The following is a 13,757-nucleotide window of genomic DNA, read 5'->3' on the forward strand; positions in this document are numbered from 1 at the left end:
TAGGGTTTAAGTAGGTATTTGGTTAATTTGAATTGTATTACTCAACTAAGGGGTTGTTTGGGAATTTCTTAATGGGTAAATGCTAAATCAGTAAGAGTTCTGAATCATTAAGTTTTGAACCAGTAAGAGGTCTAAACAATTAAAAGCCAGTATAATGCTTAACTGTTCATAGGCAAATGTTTGACCAATTCAGATAAGAGGTCTTAACCATTCAGACTCAATATAATGTTTAATCATTCAGAGGCAAATGTATGAATCATTCAGACATCTGCTCGCTAAACAAACAGTCTAAACCATTAAGTGTTAAACCATTAAGAGACTTATTAAGAGCTAAACAAACAGCCCTTAAATATACTAGATAATATTTAAACTTGTTTTTTTTTCTACAGGTATTATTATTATTATTATTATTATTATTATTATTATTATTATTATTATTATTATTATTATTATTAAATAAAGTGAAACGATGTTATATCACATCCATCATTATGTGAAACATTTTAAAACCGTATCACCATTATTAAATAAAGTGAAATGATGTTATATCACAGATTCACATCCAACATTATGTGACACATTTTAAAAAACCGTATCACTATAGTTTATTTACATCAAAACTATGACATGTTAGCGTCATTTGGGGTTGGTAAAGGTACAAACCATATTTTTCCTACAAACCTTGAGAACAAGATCCTAATGTTAAATTAGCACATACTAAAACAATACATACATAAAAGTAGCATTTTTTTAATCATATTAGCACATGAAAATTAATCAAGATAATTGATTTTAGCATATATGTGAATGATATCAGCACTAAAACGAAATTCCAAATAAAGAATTAATTGCTTGTTAGCATAATTGTAGTGAATTCAATATAACTGATATTATTTGGGTTATTATTTTACCATTTTTCTATAACTAGTTGGATGTCACATTACACTTTTTAAATGGTTCTTATAATTTATATACGAAATGTTGTTTATATTTGATTCTACTCCAGCGTTATTTTATCAACATTTTAGTTAAATACCTAGAAACTAATGTTCCTAATTCTACCACTCACGTCAAAAATTCTTTTGATCGTAATAGTCCATGGACTTAAAACTTGTAATAATTATCAAACACAAGAGACGTGTTAAGAGAAACATTGTAAGACAAAATAATTTTTTGACGCGCTATAATGATGTGGTTTTGACATAAATTGATCAAAATGTGTTGTTTGAAAAGGTTTTATTGTTTTACTTTAACATCTAATCAGTGATGGATTAGGGTTTATTTTTTTGAGAGTCTTAAAGAACTATTCAAAATTTATTTCAAAGTCATTTGAACTTGTTACTCACTAGTTCTTGGAATCTAATGAAGAGTTTCCAAAATCTTATTTTGTATGAATTAACGTGGGTTTTTTTTTAAATATATATGAAGAACACCACCTTTTACTTTTGATGATGGAGTAGGTGTATTCCCCCTTTAAGGATGAAATTTTGGAGCGTTTGTTTGAAAAGTGTACTCTAACAAACTTATGTTTGAGTATTTGTTTTTTCTTTTTTTTTTTTACCTTTTCTAGATTAATTTGTGTTTGGTCGAATCGTTTCATTGATATGCTTTAACATTCTACATCGAATACAATCATAACCATATACTTTGTAGAAATCGGGTAGTCGGCTATTAATCGCTAGTCAGCTAGCCACTAAGTAATTTTCCGTTAGTCAATCTATTAATCGGTAGTCGGCTCTAATCGGCCCTAGTTCAATCCTATATACTTAAAAAAAGGGTCGAGGAGGGATTAAAACATTTCTACTTAAAATATTTATCTATAAAGATTTGTATATGTAGATAAAAAACTGAAAATTACATATAAAAAACCTAATCCGATCAATCTTAACGCTAGCCGATACCTCACCGACCGACTAGCGCCTAGTGACTTTTACACCCAATTTTATTTCTATTTACATTTTGTAAATCCTGGACACATGATTTCACTCCACCAGCATGAATTATGACTTGTAAACAGGCCCATTAATAACGAATCCTCAGGCCCATTCTACAAAAGAAAATCCAGATCATTAATACAAAAAATCCGGTACAAAAGTTCCGACCCGACCCGATCATTTAGTGAAACAAATCCCTAATCCCCAAATTTCACACATTAACCCCAATTTCACAAAACCCTGGATTTACAAAGAAACAATCTCCATTAATGGAAAACGGAAACATTACCTGCGACGATGTAATCTCGAAGCTAAAGGACGATGGCGATTTCGACAAGCTCCGGATCAAAATCATCCGCAAAATCAAAGAAAACGTCAGTCAATTCGTCTAAATTTCCCAACTTTTTACATATAAACTTTTCTGAATTTCGTAATTGTTAACTTATAATAATAATAATGTTTAGTGACTGTTGTTGTTCTGATGTGATCGGAGGGCTGTAAACAAACCGAACGTTCAGCGAACAGTTTGTGGTGGAAAGTTCGTTTATGTTCGTTTATTAGATGGACGAACACAAACAAGATATTCCATTCGTTAAGTTAAATGAACGAATATGAACAGAGGATGCGTTTGTTCGTTTATGTTCGTGAACGTTCGATAACGTGTTCATTTATGTTAGTTCGTTTACGTTCATTTGTGTTTGTTTACATAAAGTTTTTTATATGTTATACTTTTATTTCATTGGTTTAGTTTTTTTTTTTTTTTTTTAATTTTGAAATGCCAGTTATACTTTACACCTCTGCCAACATCTCTCGTTTGACTATTTTAATTTCAATGTGTGATAAAGCTTGAGAAAGTTCATAACTTTTGTGTTAGTTATGCTTATGACAATTATGTCAACTATGTTCGGATAATTATATTAAGTACTTGTTTAAGTTTGGTGGATTCTTCTTAATCTTGGTGATGAGAAATGCAGATTTTATTCTAAAATGAATATGTGTTCGTCTCTATTTGTTTGTGTGCATAAGCATTCGTTTTTGTTCATGTATGTTAATGAACATTTGTTTGTGTTCTTGTGTTCGTTTGCGTTTGCTTACGTTCGGTAAGTGTTCGGTGAACATCCCATGAACATGTTCATTTCCTTAACGAACGAACATGAACAAGGCCTTGTTCATATTCGTTTGGTTCGTTTACAGCGCTATGTGATCTGATGATAATATATTAATATGTTCTGTTTGATTGTGCAGGAAGAGTTACGTAACAGCATCGTGTCGATTGTTAAGGAGTCGGTTGCGCTTAACCGTCCCGGAGTTGAGAACACGAAGGTTCGACAGCTGTCCGATGCGATTCATCACGAAGTCGGGTCCGTTAGTTAGTTACTATTACTCCTACTGCTACTCAGAGGTGTACAAATCGTTTTTTTTTACCGGTATGGTTTTTAACCGAACCGGTTTTTTGAAAACCGTCTTTTTTTGTTACTTCTACTGCTACTCAGAGATAGAGGTGTACAAATCGGTTTTTTTTGTTGGGAAAGATTACGGTTTTTAAAAAACCAGATCCGGTTTTACATAGTGGGATTCCAAACTGGTACTAATCGATTCGATTCGGTTAAAAACCGATTTGGGCAAAAAAAACGGTTTTTTAAACCGGTTTCGATTTTTTAACTGGTTTCAAAGATCAAGAATACTAACCTGTATACAAACCGGCGATTCGATTCGGGTTGAAACTGGTTAAAAAAAACGATTAAGAAAACCGGTTTTTTTGTACACTTCAACTCGGAGGTGTATAACTGTTTTTTTTTAACCGGTCCGGTTTTTAACCAAACCGGTTTATTTTTTTTGGGGGGGGGGGGGGGGGGGGGGGCAAAAAACCCGGTTTTTTTTGTTACTCCTACTGCTACTCAGAGGTGTACAAATCGGGTTTTTTTTAAAACCGGTCCGGTTTTCAACCAAACCGGTTTTATACGATGGGAACCCAAATTGGTACTAACTGGTTTGGTTCGGTTAAAACAGGTTTGGGCAAAAAAAACGGTTTTTAACTGGTTTAAACCGGTTTTTTTAAACCCGTCCCGGTTTTTTTAAACTGGTTTCAAACTTCAAGAACACTAACTCGTCTACAAACAGCCGGTTTGGTTCGGGTTGAAACCCGTTTAAAAAAACCGGTTTCTGTTTTTTTTTTCCGGTTTCGGTTCTAAAACCGTGTTTTTTTTTTTTTGGTACACCTCCGTTGCTGCTGCTACTGTTAGTGTTACTGTTACTGTTTATATTTGGTTTTTATATTGTTATTAGTTTGGAATTGTAGAGGGAAGTTAAACGAACAGATATCGGTTGCGCTGTGGGAGTTAATACGGTCGCCTGATGGAATGAAAACGGAGATAACAGAAACGGTTAAATCGGTTTATGATAAACTGATGAGGCCAAAACGGACGGCGAATGATGGGTCTGCAGCGCGTGAACTAAAACGAACACGTGTTGAACAACAGAATGTAAATGTAATACATGTCGATGATTTGTCGGTGGAAGGACAACAGAAAGAAGTGGTTGACGGAAAACAGAAAGTGTTGGAGAATGATAACGCGCAGGATGATAAACATGTGCAAGGTGATGGTAGTGATGAAGATTTGGATGCGCCACCTGGATTTGGTTAACGAGTCTGTTGTTATTCGTCTTATGACGGTTGTAATAGTTAGTTGAGATAGGTTGCAGATCCGTTCACATTTTCTAGTCTTCATGTATTAGTAATGACGGTTGTAATAGTTAGTTAAGTGCGAAGAACGGACTAAAGATTTACATGGGAAAGCCAAACAGTGATGAAATATTGAAATGGCGGTTTCTTTGATCCGTTACAGAGTTTCTTTGTTCTTGTGGGGATTGTTATGGTATGCTGTTTGGTTCGGTTATTGCATTCACACTAACCAGTGTTTAGTGCCCTTCCAGTTGACATTGGCGAAGCTTCCCCCCCTCCAATTTTTTCGAAACCGGGGGGCGGAAACGTATATACCTAAAAAATTTCTATACGAAAGTACTATTCATAACACTACGCATCGAAAAGTTCGGGGGGGGGGGGGGGGGGCTCGGAACATAACTAAGCTTCGCCCCTGCATGTTGAGGTGTACATGGGTGTTAACCTGCTACACTGTATCCAACAATCTTAGTAATTAGGGATGAGCAAATACCGGTACCGAAAAAGGGAAAATGAGTACCGATACAGAATATAACCATGTCATATCGATACCGGTACTGAAAAATGGGGAAAATTTGTACCAGTTTGGTACTGGTAACCCGTACCAAATGCTCATCCCTAGTAATAGTAATAATAATAATAATAATTTAAACTTAAAAATATAACAGAGAGGGTGAAAATGCATACTTGTATAAATATATTGAATATATGATTATTTAAAAAGAACAAAATAGAGGGGTTATTTGATATCACATAAGACCATGTGTAGTGGTAGGGGAAGATAATGCCCCCACCCTAGGGTATTTTACGCCATGTGGCGGTCCAGACAGCAAAGAGGCATTATTGGGCGTTTTCTAAAATGGGTGTAGTGGGGATGAGGCATTATTGGGCATTATTGGGGCATTAAATAAAGAGTGAATTTCAAGGATTGTCCTTTATCTTTATACCCATTTTCAGGCGCTGTCCTTTATGTTCAAAATTGACGAGTTTTGTCCTTTATGTTTTCATACCATACACGTTTTGTCCTTTAGGCCTAACCCAGTTAGCTTTTTCAGTTAATTTTGGTCATGTGCTTTGCACATGAGAGCATTTTTGTCAATTCAAAGGTAAGTTCAACGGCAAATGTACAGCTCAAAGTTTCTGCAACCTTTGAATTGACAAAAATGCCCTCGTGTGCAAAGCACATGACCAAATTTAACTGAAAAAACTAACTGGGTTAGGCCTAAAGGACAAAACATGTATGGTATGAAAACATAAAGGACAAAACTCGTCAATTTTGAACATAAAAGGACAGCGCCTGAAAATGGATAAAAAGATAAAGGACAATCCTTAAATTCACTCTTAAATAAAATAAAGAAAAAATAGCTAAAAATCTTATTGGTTAACAATAAAGGAGATCAAAGATGATTGGACAAGGAGAATGGTGTTGGGCGTACTTTAAACCACGCCAAGGGGGCTTTTTTTGAAATTTTTGAAAAAAAAAACGCTCTATGTAATGGGTGTTGGGCGTTTTTGAGCGTTTTTGTGAATTTAAAAAAAAAAAAAAAAAAAACGTTCCAGTACAGATGGTCTAAAACCTAAGAAATACAAAATAGGAATAAAAAAATAAGGCTAGGTAGAGGACTTAACCTCAGGTCAGGTCTAACACCTGCAAGTCTGCAGCAACATTCACACCCCAGGGCCCTCCAACACCTACACCAACACACTATTTCATATAACATTTTAAAAACAATGACAAATACACTTTACATTTTACATTCTAGTAAAGGATAAATCACCATTAAAAATAAAAGAAAAAACATTTCATGTGGCCTGTGAAAACAATATGATTTAGTAATGGAAACATCAATTGAAAAAAACAGTGACACCTCAACAATCAACACTATATCATGGGATCCACACATTTTTAACATCCCAATCACAAGAATTTCTCAATCTTTTAGATTTTCCAATCGGGTGTACCTATTGGCACACCAATGTGTCTATATGCACACAAAAAAAGTGGTTTTTTGTCTTATATGCACACCCTGCAGTGTCGAGTAGTGGCTAAATCGCGTCGTTTTGGTCCGGTCAACCAGAGAAAGACTAACGGGTGTCTGACGGGTCTGTTGACTGGACCAAAACGCCGAGATTTGGCCGCGTTTTGGTCCTGTCAACCAGACACCCGGTCAGTCTTTTGTCTGGTTGACTGGACCAAAATGCGGCCAAAGCTCGGCGTTTTGGTCCGGTCAACAGACCCGTCAGTCTTTGTCTGGTTAACCGGACCAAAACGCCGCGTTTTGACCACAGCTCGACACTGAAAGGTGTGCATATAAGACAAAAACCCACTTTTTGAGATGGCTATCTACACACCAAGTGTGTAGACAGTTTGAGCCTTTCCAATCTCTTTAAGTTGTTATTTCATAAATATCCGGTTTTAAATAGCTGAAAAGTGGGTTTGTTGTACTAGTGAGTGGTAGCGTAGACGCTGAATAATAACAAACACATTCGAGAACTAACATACGCAAGATTTATTATTGTACCCTATGCAAATTATATGAGTTAATAAAATTGTGAGTAAAGATTAAGTGAGTTTTACTTAATTATGGCATGTTAATCATGTGTAAAAGTAAAAACTGTTTGAATTAATTAAATACTAAAGAAAGTTAGATGTGAACAAACAAACGGGTCATTTTCATGACCCGTATACCCAAAATCCAAACCACCCAATTAGCACTGAGCAGCATTTACAGATTCTTCCACTAATACAGTTTCAGATAGGTGGTGCATGCACACTGCAATTCTTGCAGACATTCTATCTTTTTCTACCACTATGAAAAATAAATAACTTCCTTCTTTTACAATTTCTTTTACCTTTTTTCATTACAAACTAATTGTTATGTTATTGTTATGTATAATATACAAAAACATATATAAACATTAAACACACACACACATATATATAGTAAATTAAAGAGTTAAATGCTATTTTAGTCTATGTGATTTGGGCCATTTTGACAGTTTAGTCCAAAGGTTTCACTTTTCGCCTATGAGTCCAACAATGTTTCACCATTGCCATTTTGGTCCACTAGGTTAACGTCATCCATTTTTTCTGTTAACGAGAAGGGTAATTCGGTCATTTCCTTTCTTCTAGTTAACAGAATTACATATAAAATGACCGAATTGCTCTTCTCGTTAACAGAAAAATGGATGAAGTTAATCCATTGGACTAAAATGGCAACGGTAAAACCTTTTTAGACCCACAGGCGAAAAATAAAACATTTGGACTAAACTGACAAAATGACTCAAACCACAGGGACTAAAATGGCATTTAACTCTAAACTAAAAGTAAAATACCAAGGGAACAAAAATGGTCACGGTTGTGAATTTGTACTTGAAACGAGGCTTATAAGGCTGGACGGCATGGCCCGTCCTCCCTCGGCGACGCCACGTCCCCATCGTCACAACACGCCCCCCCCCCCATCCCATCCCCATCATCCGAATTGAGGCGTTTGCGACGGAGCAAACAGGTGGACCCCCTTTCTTTCTTCTTGACGTCCTCTCCGTCACCCCATCTCTCCCCCCCCCCCCCCCCCCCCCCCCCCCGCGTCCAGCCTAATGAAATTTTTACGAGTTACTTCACATGGATAATTTACTTTTCACGAAAAGTTTAGGATATGCTTTAATTCGCTTAAACGCTTCATAAACAATATTGGAAAAAAAAACTAATTATCAAAACATTATTGAGTCAAATAATAATAGTACACTACATAAACTATACAAGTAAAAAGAATAACAGTAAATTACCATAACTATGATGATGTAATGATAGTAAGTGCATGTCATTTTCGTTAGCCCTGTGTTCTAAAGGAATTATAGGCTATTAATAATTATCGTTTTAGGATTTATTTTATTTATTCCTACCATTTTATCCTATGATATTTCACTTTCACTGCCATTCTATTTACGAGAACCAGTTTGAAGCTCAAGACTTAAAATATTTAAAATGCATAGATAGTTTTATATGTCAATTCAAACTCAAATTTGAAATTGTTGGTCAGTTCTGTTTTGGCATAATGGAAAACATGAAAACATACTTGATTGCAGCAGTACAGGCCAGCAGAGAATCCAGATGGAGACGTAGCAATAAGGTTTGACATGATTGTCATCTTGGTCTGGTTCCTCCTTAGGGTGCAATCTAATGATGGTAATGATGAGAACCGATAAAGGGGTAATCGGCTATGGAGAGGAGGCGATTTGATGTTATGAGTAATTAGGGTTTTGTGTAATTGTCTAACCCTTTAACCTCCACATTATTCTCCTTATATATGCACCCATGAGGAAACCCTAATTAGTTAATAAGGGTAATTAGGCCCATCAATAATTACCAACTAATTATATAATAGGATTGTTATATATTTTGATCCATATAATGTAAATGATTATAATGGCTATTAGATTAAATATAAAATAATATATTTAATCTTACATTCTCCCACTTAGCCGAGTAATCATTTACTATGAGTATTAGATAAGCCTGATCAGGAGTTAACACTCATTTTAGCCTTAAACAAGTACTATAGCAGAGAAATACAGCCGTTGAATCATTATGCGACTCAGGACCCCCATTAATCATACTATAGCCTTAATTTAAAACCTAATCGTTATGATCAAAATACGCGTAAGCCCTTTGTTTGATTTGTAACTATATTTGTCTATATGCCATTATGCTAGCTTGACATATTCTTAGAGACATACAAAATCAAACTGATGAGGAAAATTAACTAATACTTAGTCATTCATAGTACGATATGCAATTGTGCACGACTATTAATTAATACCCGTCTATGAGCTCTCTTAATAAGACTTATGGGTAATAGCCCTTCAGTTATAGGATCCTTAAGCATATCATGAATGTATTCGATACAAAACTTAGTTTCCTCAATTCGTTCATAAACGAATAATTAATTGCGTATCGAAACTTAATGCAGCACCTCTTGAACTGTTACTGTTCAAGGAGTTATGGTAGCTGACTTTATCACACTAATTCTTCAAAACATTAATTATATGGAGTTAATAAACTTATGAGTCCACTGATAAATTTCCAACAACATTTAGTGACTATATTATGTCGTTATAACTTAGGTTGTTAATATCAGTGCATTACGACTCCTCCATGAAATAGGTTTTGTCTGCTGACATAAAGATATACCCGAAATTACATTTTATCATCTTTGAATATCTCAAAGTCAGAGTAATAAACCGGTTTTAATTCTCACTTCTTCTTTAAATTGTAGTCTCTCGTTTCTTTTAAAGATATTGTAATACTCCATTAGATGCTACACATTAATCTAGACATATCTAGTGTGTTGCAATGTGAGTAATATCTAAATGAGTAGGGGTGTTCAAAACCGGATATCCGAAAATTCGGATATCCGAATTTCGGATATCCGAAATTTTCGGATAGTAGATTTCACTATCCGAATCCGTATCCGAAATTTCGGATATCCGAAATTCGGATATCCGAAATTTCGGATACGGATTCGGATAATGAATCGGATATCCGAAAATTCAACTTTTTATTTCATTTTTATTTTTTTATTATTTTTTTTCATATTCGGAAACGGATATTCTGGTTATTTTCGGATATCCGAATATAAATTTTCGGATATTTCGGATATTTTTCGGATACTTCGGATATTTTTCGGATATTTCGGATATATTTCGGATATTTTCGGATATTTTTCGGATATTTCGGATATTTTCGGATACTTCGGATATTCGGATATCCGAAAAAAATGAAAATTAAAATTTTCGGATATTTCGGATATCCGAAATATCCGAAAATTTTGAAAATCACTATCCGAATCCGAATCCGAAAAATTCGGATATCCGAATTTCGGATATCCGAAATTTCGGATATCCGATTTTTCGGATATTTCGGATTCGGATATCGGATATTTCGGATCGGATTTTCGGATACGGATACTTTTGAACACCCCTATAAATGAGTATAGACTTAAACTTACATAAGGCTTCTAATTAATGAAGCGTAAATAAAAATATCATTTGTCCTATTATCCTCTTAAAGGAGAGCAATATTGATTGTTACATATGTAAGGACCCATTTAATGTTAAACTTATGGAACGGAACTAATATCCCATTGAGTCTATCTCAGTATGTTATGATATCAATCACGTAAGAGATATCTCTGAGGTTTATTATATCAAAGTTTGTGTTAACAATGCTTTGACTTATGTAACATATACTTGTCAAAAGAATGTCATCTATATAGACAAGTTTATCTTAGTTGCTCCCACTCATTTTGAGGTAGGTTCATTAATCCACTTGATTCTTGATGAAAATAATTACGTTAGCTTTCCATCACATTATGATGTTTGCATTAACCCATACATGGATATTATTGGCTTACAAATAAAGTGTTCTTTAACCTTCAGTTTGAAACTTTAGGTTGTTATCTAATGAACATGTAAATGTGTCAGCCATTTATTAGGGAAAATCGTTTTTAATGTTCAGCTAATGTAGCTTAAAACTATTATAAGCTACTAGAACAGTGATGATCCTCAAAGAAATCTTTTGTTAGATATGTAATAAAGATTCTTTAATAATTTATCTCTTCCTGAGTACAACCTTTGACAACCAATCATGCCTCTTTGTGTCTTAACGCTTATATTAGGATTTGATTTATTTATGAACACTCTTAGGTAATTCAATCAAATCCCAAACGTTATACGAACACATAAAATCAGTTTTACTAGAAAACTGTTTTATTCCATTTAGAAGATTGATTGACACTAATGGCTTAATTTGAAGAGATAAGATCAGTAAACTTTTCCAAAATCCATTTCAACTTCAATTAGGGAGGTTATGTAATCATCAAAGTTAGTAGGCTTTTAAACCTAGATGACCTCCTGAGTTGATTATTGGGTTCATTAGAAGTTTCAGTTTGATGGAGTAGCTCTTGGTTAGGTTGCTATCATTTTCATTCTAAGGTTTGTAAAAGTTGGTGCAGTATGGTGTACAAGAGGTGTAATCGGAGTTAAATTCGGAGTGAAATTTAATGACACTCTTCCCCCCGCCTCTTGTATTCCTTACAAATCATGATAAGGACTTTGACTGCTCCCACCGACTTTAGAAATCTTTAGGAACTCAGCATGCGTAGGGTCAATATGTAACGACCAACAAATTCTAATAGAGAAACAAGTTAATGACGTTAGTCGTTGTGACTTCTCTTGTTGAGGATTATGTTAGTTTAGGTAAGAAATCTAAGTGTGCCCACAATTAAGCAACAATGAAACTTTTGTAAGAGTAGCATTAGATTTTAATGAGACAAGTTTTGATAGAACAGTGTCGTGATGGAGCGGTGTCTTATACAAGAGGTGTAAATTTAGGTAATGTAAAATTTTCACTCCCCCACCTCTTACAACTATTGCAAGTTATTATTAAGACACTTAATGCTCCCACTGATCTTTAATATCTCTAAAATGCTACAAGAAAAGTTTCAATAAGTTACGTGACGTGGGAACCTATCATATATATACATTAGACTTTATTTGATTTCTTTAATGTCCAGATATCATAAGAAACTTTAGGGACATATTTAATAGAAATCTTATTAAGTACATATATGAATAGAGTTCTTCTAAGACAGTGGGCCATATGTGACAAAATTTAGATACAAGTTGATAGTCTGTTAAATGATAAATGAATTATGTCTGAATATTCCATTTGGAATAAGTTCCACGAATGTCAATGAATGACTTATGATGGACCCATGCTTATTCCTTAAGCCAAGTAATATTTAGGGCTGTAACGTCATGATTTAAAATCACTTAGAATGAGATTAGATGAATAATCATCCTCATTAACCATGTCATGATTTCTCATGAATTTTGGTTATAATGGATGAAATTTATAAGTCTCATTTACCTTTTGTCAAATTCTCATTAGCATGATGACAAAAGTTGTGAAAAAGTAAGGCATCATCTAGTTTCATCTTAGTAATGTTTCTATCCAGATATTTAGAACAAATAAGATGAGAGTTTAAGATAAGTGTGACTTTATGTTAACTATGCAAACCTCACAATCTTCATAACATAGCCTAAGTAATGACATTGTATTCTGATTAATCTTCAGAATATGTAAGGTATCAAAAAGCGTTGTTAGAAGACTGCTTATTATGGTTCTTATAGTCTTAACATTTAATTTTGTCACTAACTCTCACGTTAGTTATTTGTTGACTTCTGGTAAGGAAACGCTTAAAACTAGAGTCAACTAATCATGTGTTAATTGGAATATTAAAATTATCAGACTTAAATATCATTATTAAGTGACTATCTAATTAATTTATCCAACTGTTCTTTAGAATAATGGATAGTCTCGTTGCTTATGTCTAGTCTAATGGCATAATTATGCAGTGAGATTTTCCCTTGAAGAATCTTAACGTCGGGATTAGCACTTGTAATTTGTCTATGGACCTTAGAACAATCCTCTTTTAAAGTTTTAGTGGTTGTAAGGTGAATAACATCTTATTTTCCAGTTTCAAACATTTATTTCTATGTACATATGTTGCTTATCAACACACTCGTTATACTTTGGTACTTTTGAATGTTATAGCTGATTTATAATGCATCAAATTGTACAAATGAAAACTTAGTATGTAATGTACTGGAAAAATGTACTTATTTCCATGCGTAAGCCCTTAACTTTATGGGTCATGGTATTGTACATTATAATATATTCACATATACCACTTAACCTTATAATTTATAATTTTAAATGAAGACATGCGCCTTAGGAGTTCTTGTGATTATTCCACAATTATAGATTAGTCTTAGGAAAAACTTAATCTGGAACAACTTTAGTGATAGCAATTATGTTAGAGAGTTCTTGATTATCATAAGAGACATCATGTTCGATTTATCCTATTCGTCATGCTCTACTTTTATTCTGTAGTGCTTTATCAGAAGAGAGCAATAGGGTCATCGTGTCTTAAGAGATAATCAAGGATTTAATTTAAGAGCCAATTCTTATAGAAACTTTAAATAAAGCAAAACATATTAGATTTAGTAATTAGAGTGGATGAGATATAGATTTATAGAAGAAAACTACAGTGAGTAAAATAATGGGTACTAAGAGTAAG

General features: G+C 34.0%; 1 protein-coding gene across 1 annotated transcript; it reads left to right on the top strand.

The window, feature by feature from the left end:
- The first annotated feature begins 2,120 nt into the window (after positions 1-2,120).
- On the top strand, positions 2,121-4,792 carry LOC110893801. The gene is made up of 3 exons (XM_022140933.2): positions 2,121-2,308; positions 3,180-3,295; positions 4,234-4,792. The coding sequence occupies exons 1-3, from the start codon at positions 2,204-2,206 to the stop codon at positions 4,577-4,579; spliced, it is 567 nt and encodes a 188-aa protein (XP_021996625.1). The 5' UTR covers positions 2,121-2,203; the 3' UTR covers positions 4,580-4,792.
- The last annotated feature ends 8,965 nt before the right edge of the window (positions 4,793-13,757 follow it).

The sequence above is a fragment of the Helianthus annuus genome, chromosome 12, assembly GCF_002127325.2.
Source record: "Helianthus annuus cultivar XRQ/B chromosome 12, HanXRQr2.0-SUNRISE, whole genome shotgun sequence".
Taxonomy (NCBI): domain Eukaryota; kingdom Viridiplantae; phylum Streptophyta; class Magnoliopsida; order Asterales; family Asteraceae; genus Helianthus; species Helianthus annuus.

Excerpts from the sequence above, each read along its gene's own strand:
- LOC110893801 (XM_022140933.2), top strand. The coding sequence starts at position 2,204 with ATGGAAAACGGAAACATTACCTGCGACGATGTAATCTCGAAGCTAAAG. Across the intron at positions 2,309-3,179 it reads TCCGCAAAATCAAAGAAAAC|GAAGAGTTACGTAACAGCAT; the intron begins GTCAGTCAATTC and ends TTGATTGTGCAG. Across the intron at positions 3,296-4,233 it reads GCGATTCATCACGAAGTCGG|AGGGAAGTTAAACGAACAGA; the intron begins GTCCGTTAGTTA and ends TTGGAATTGTAG.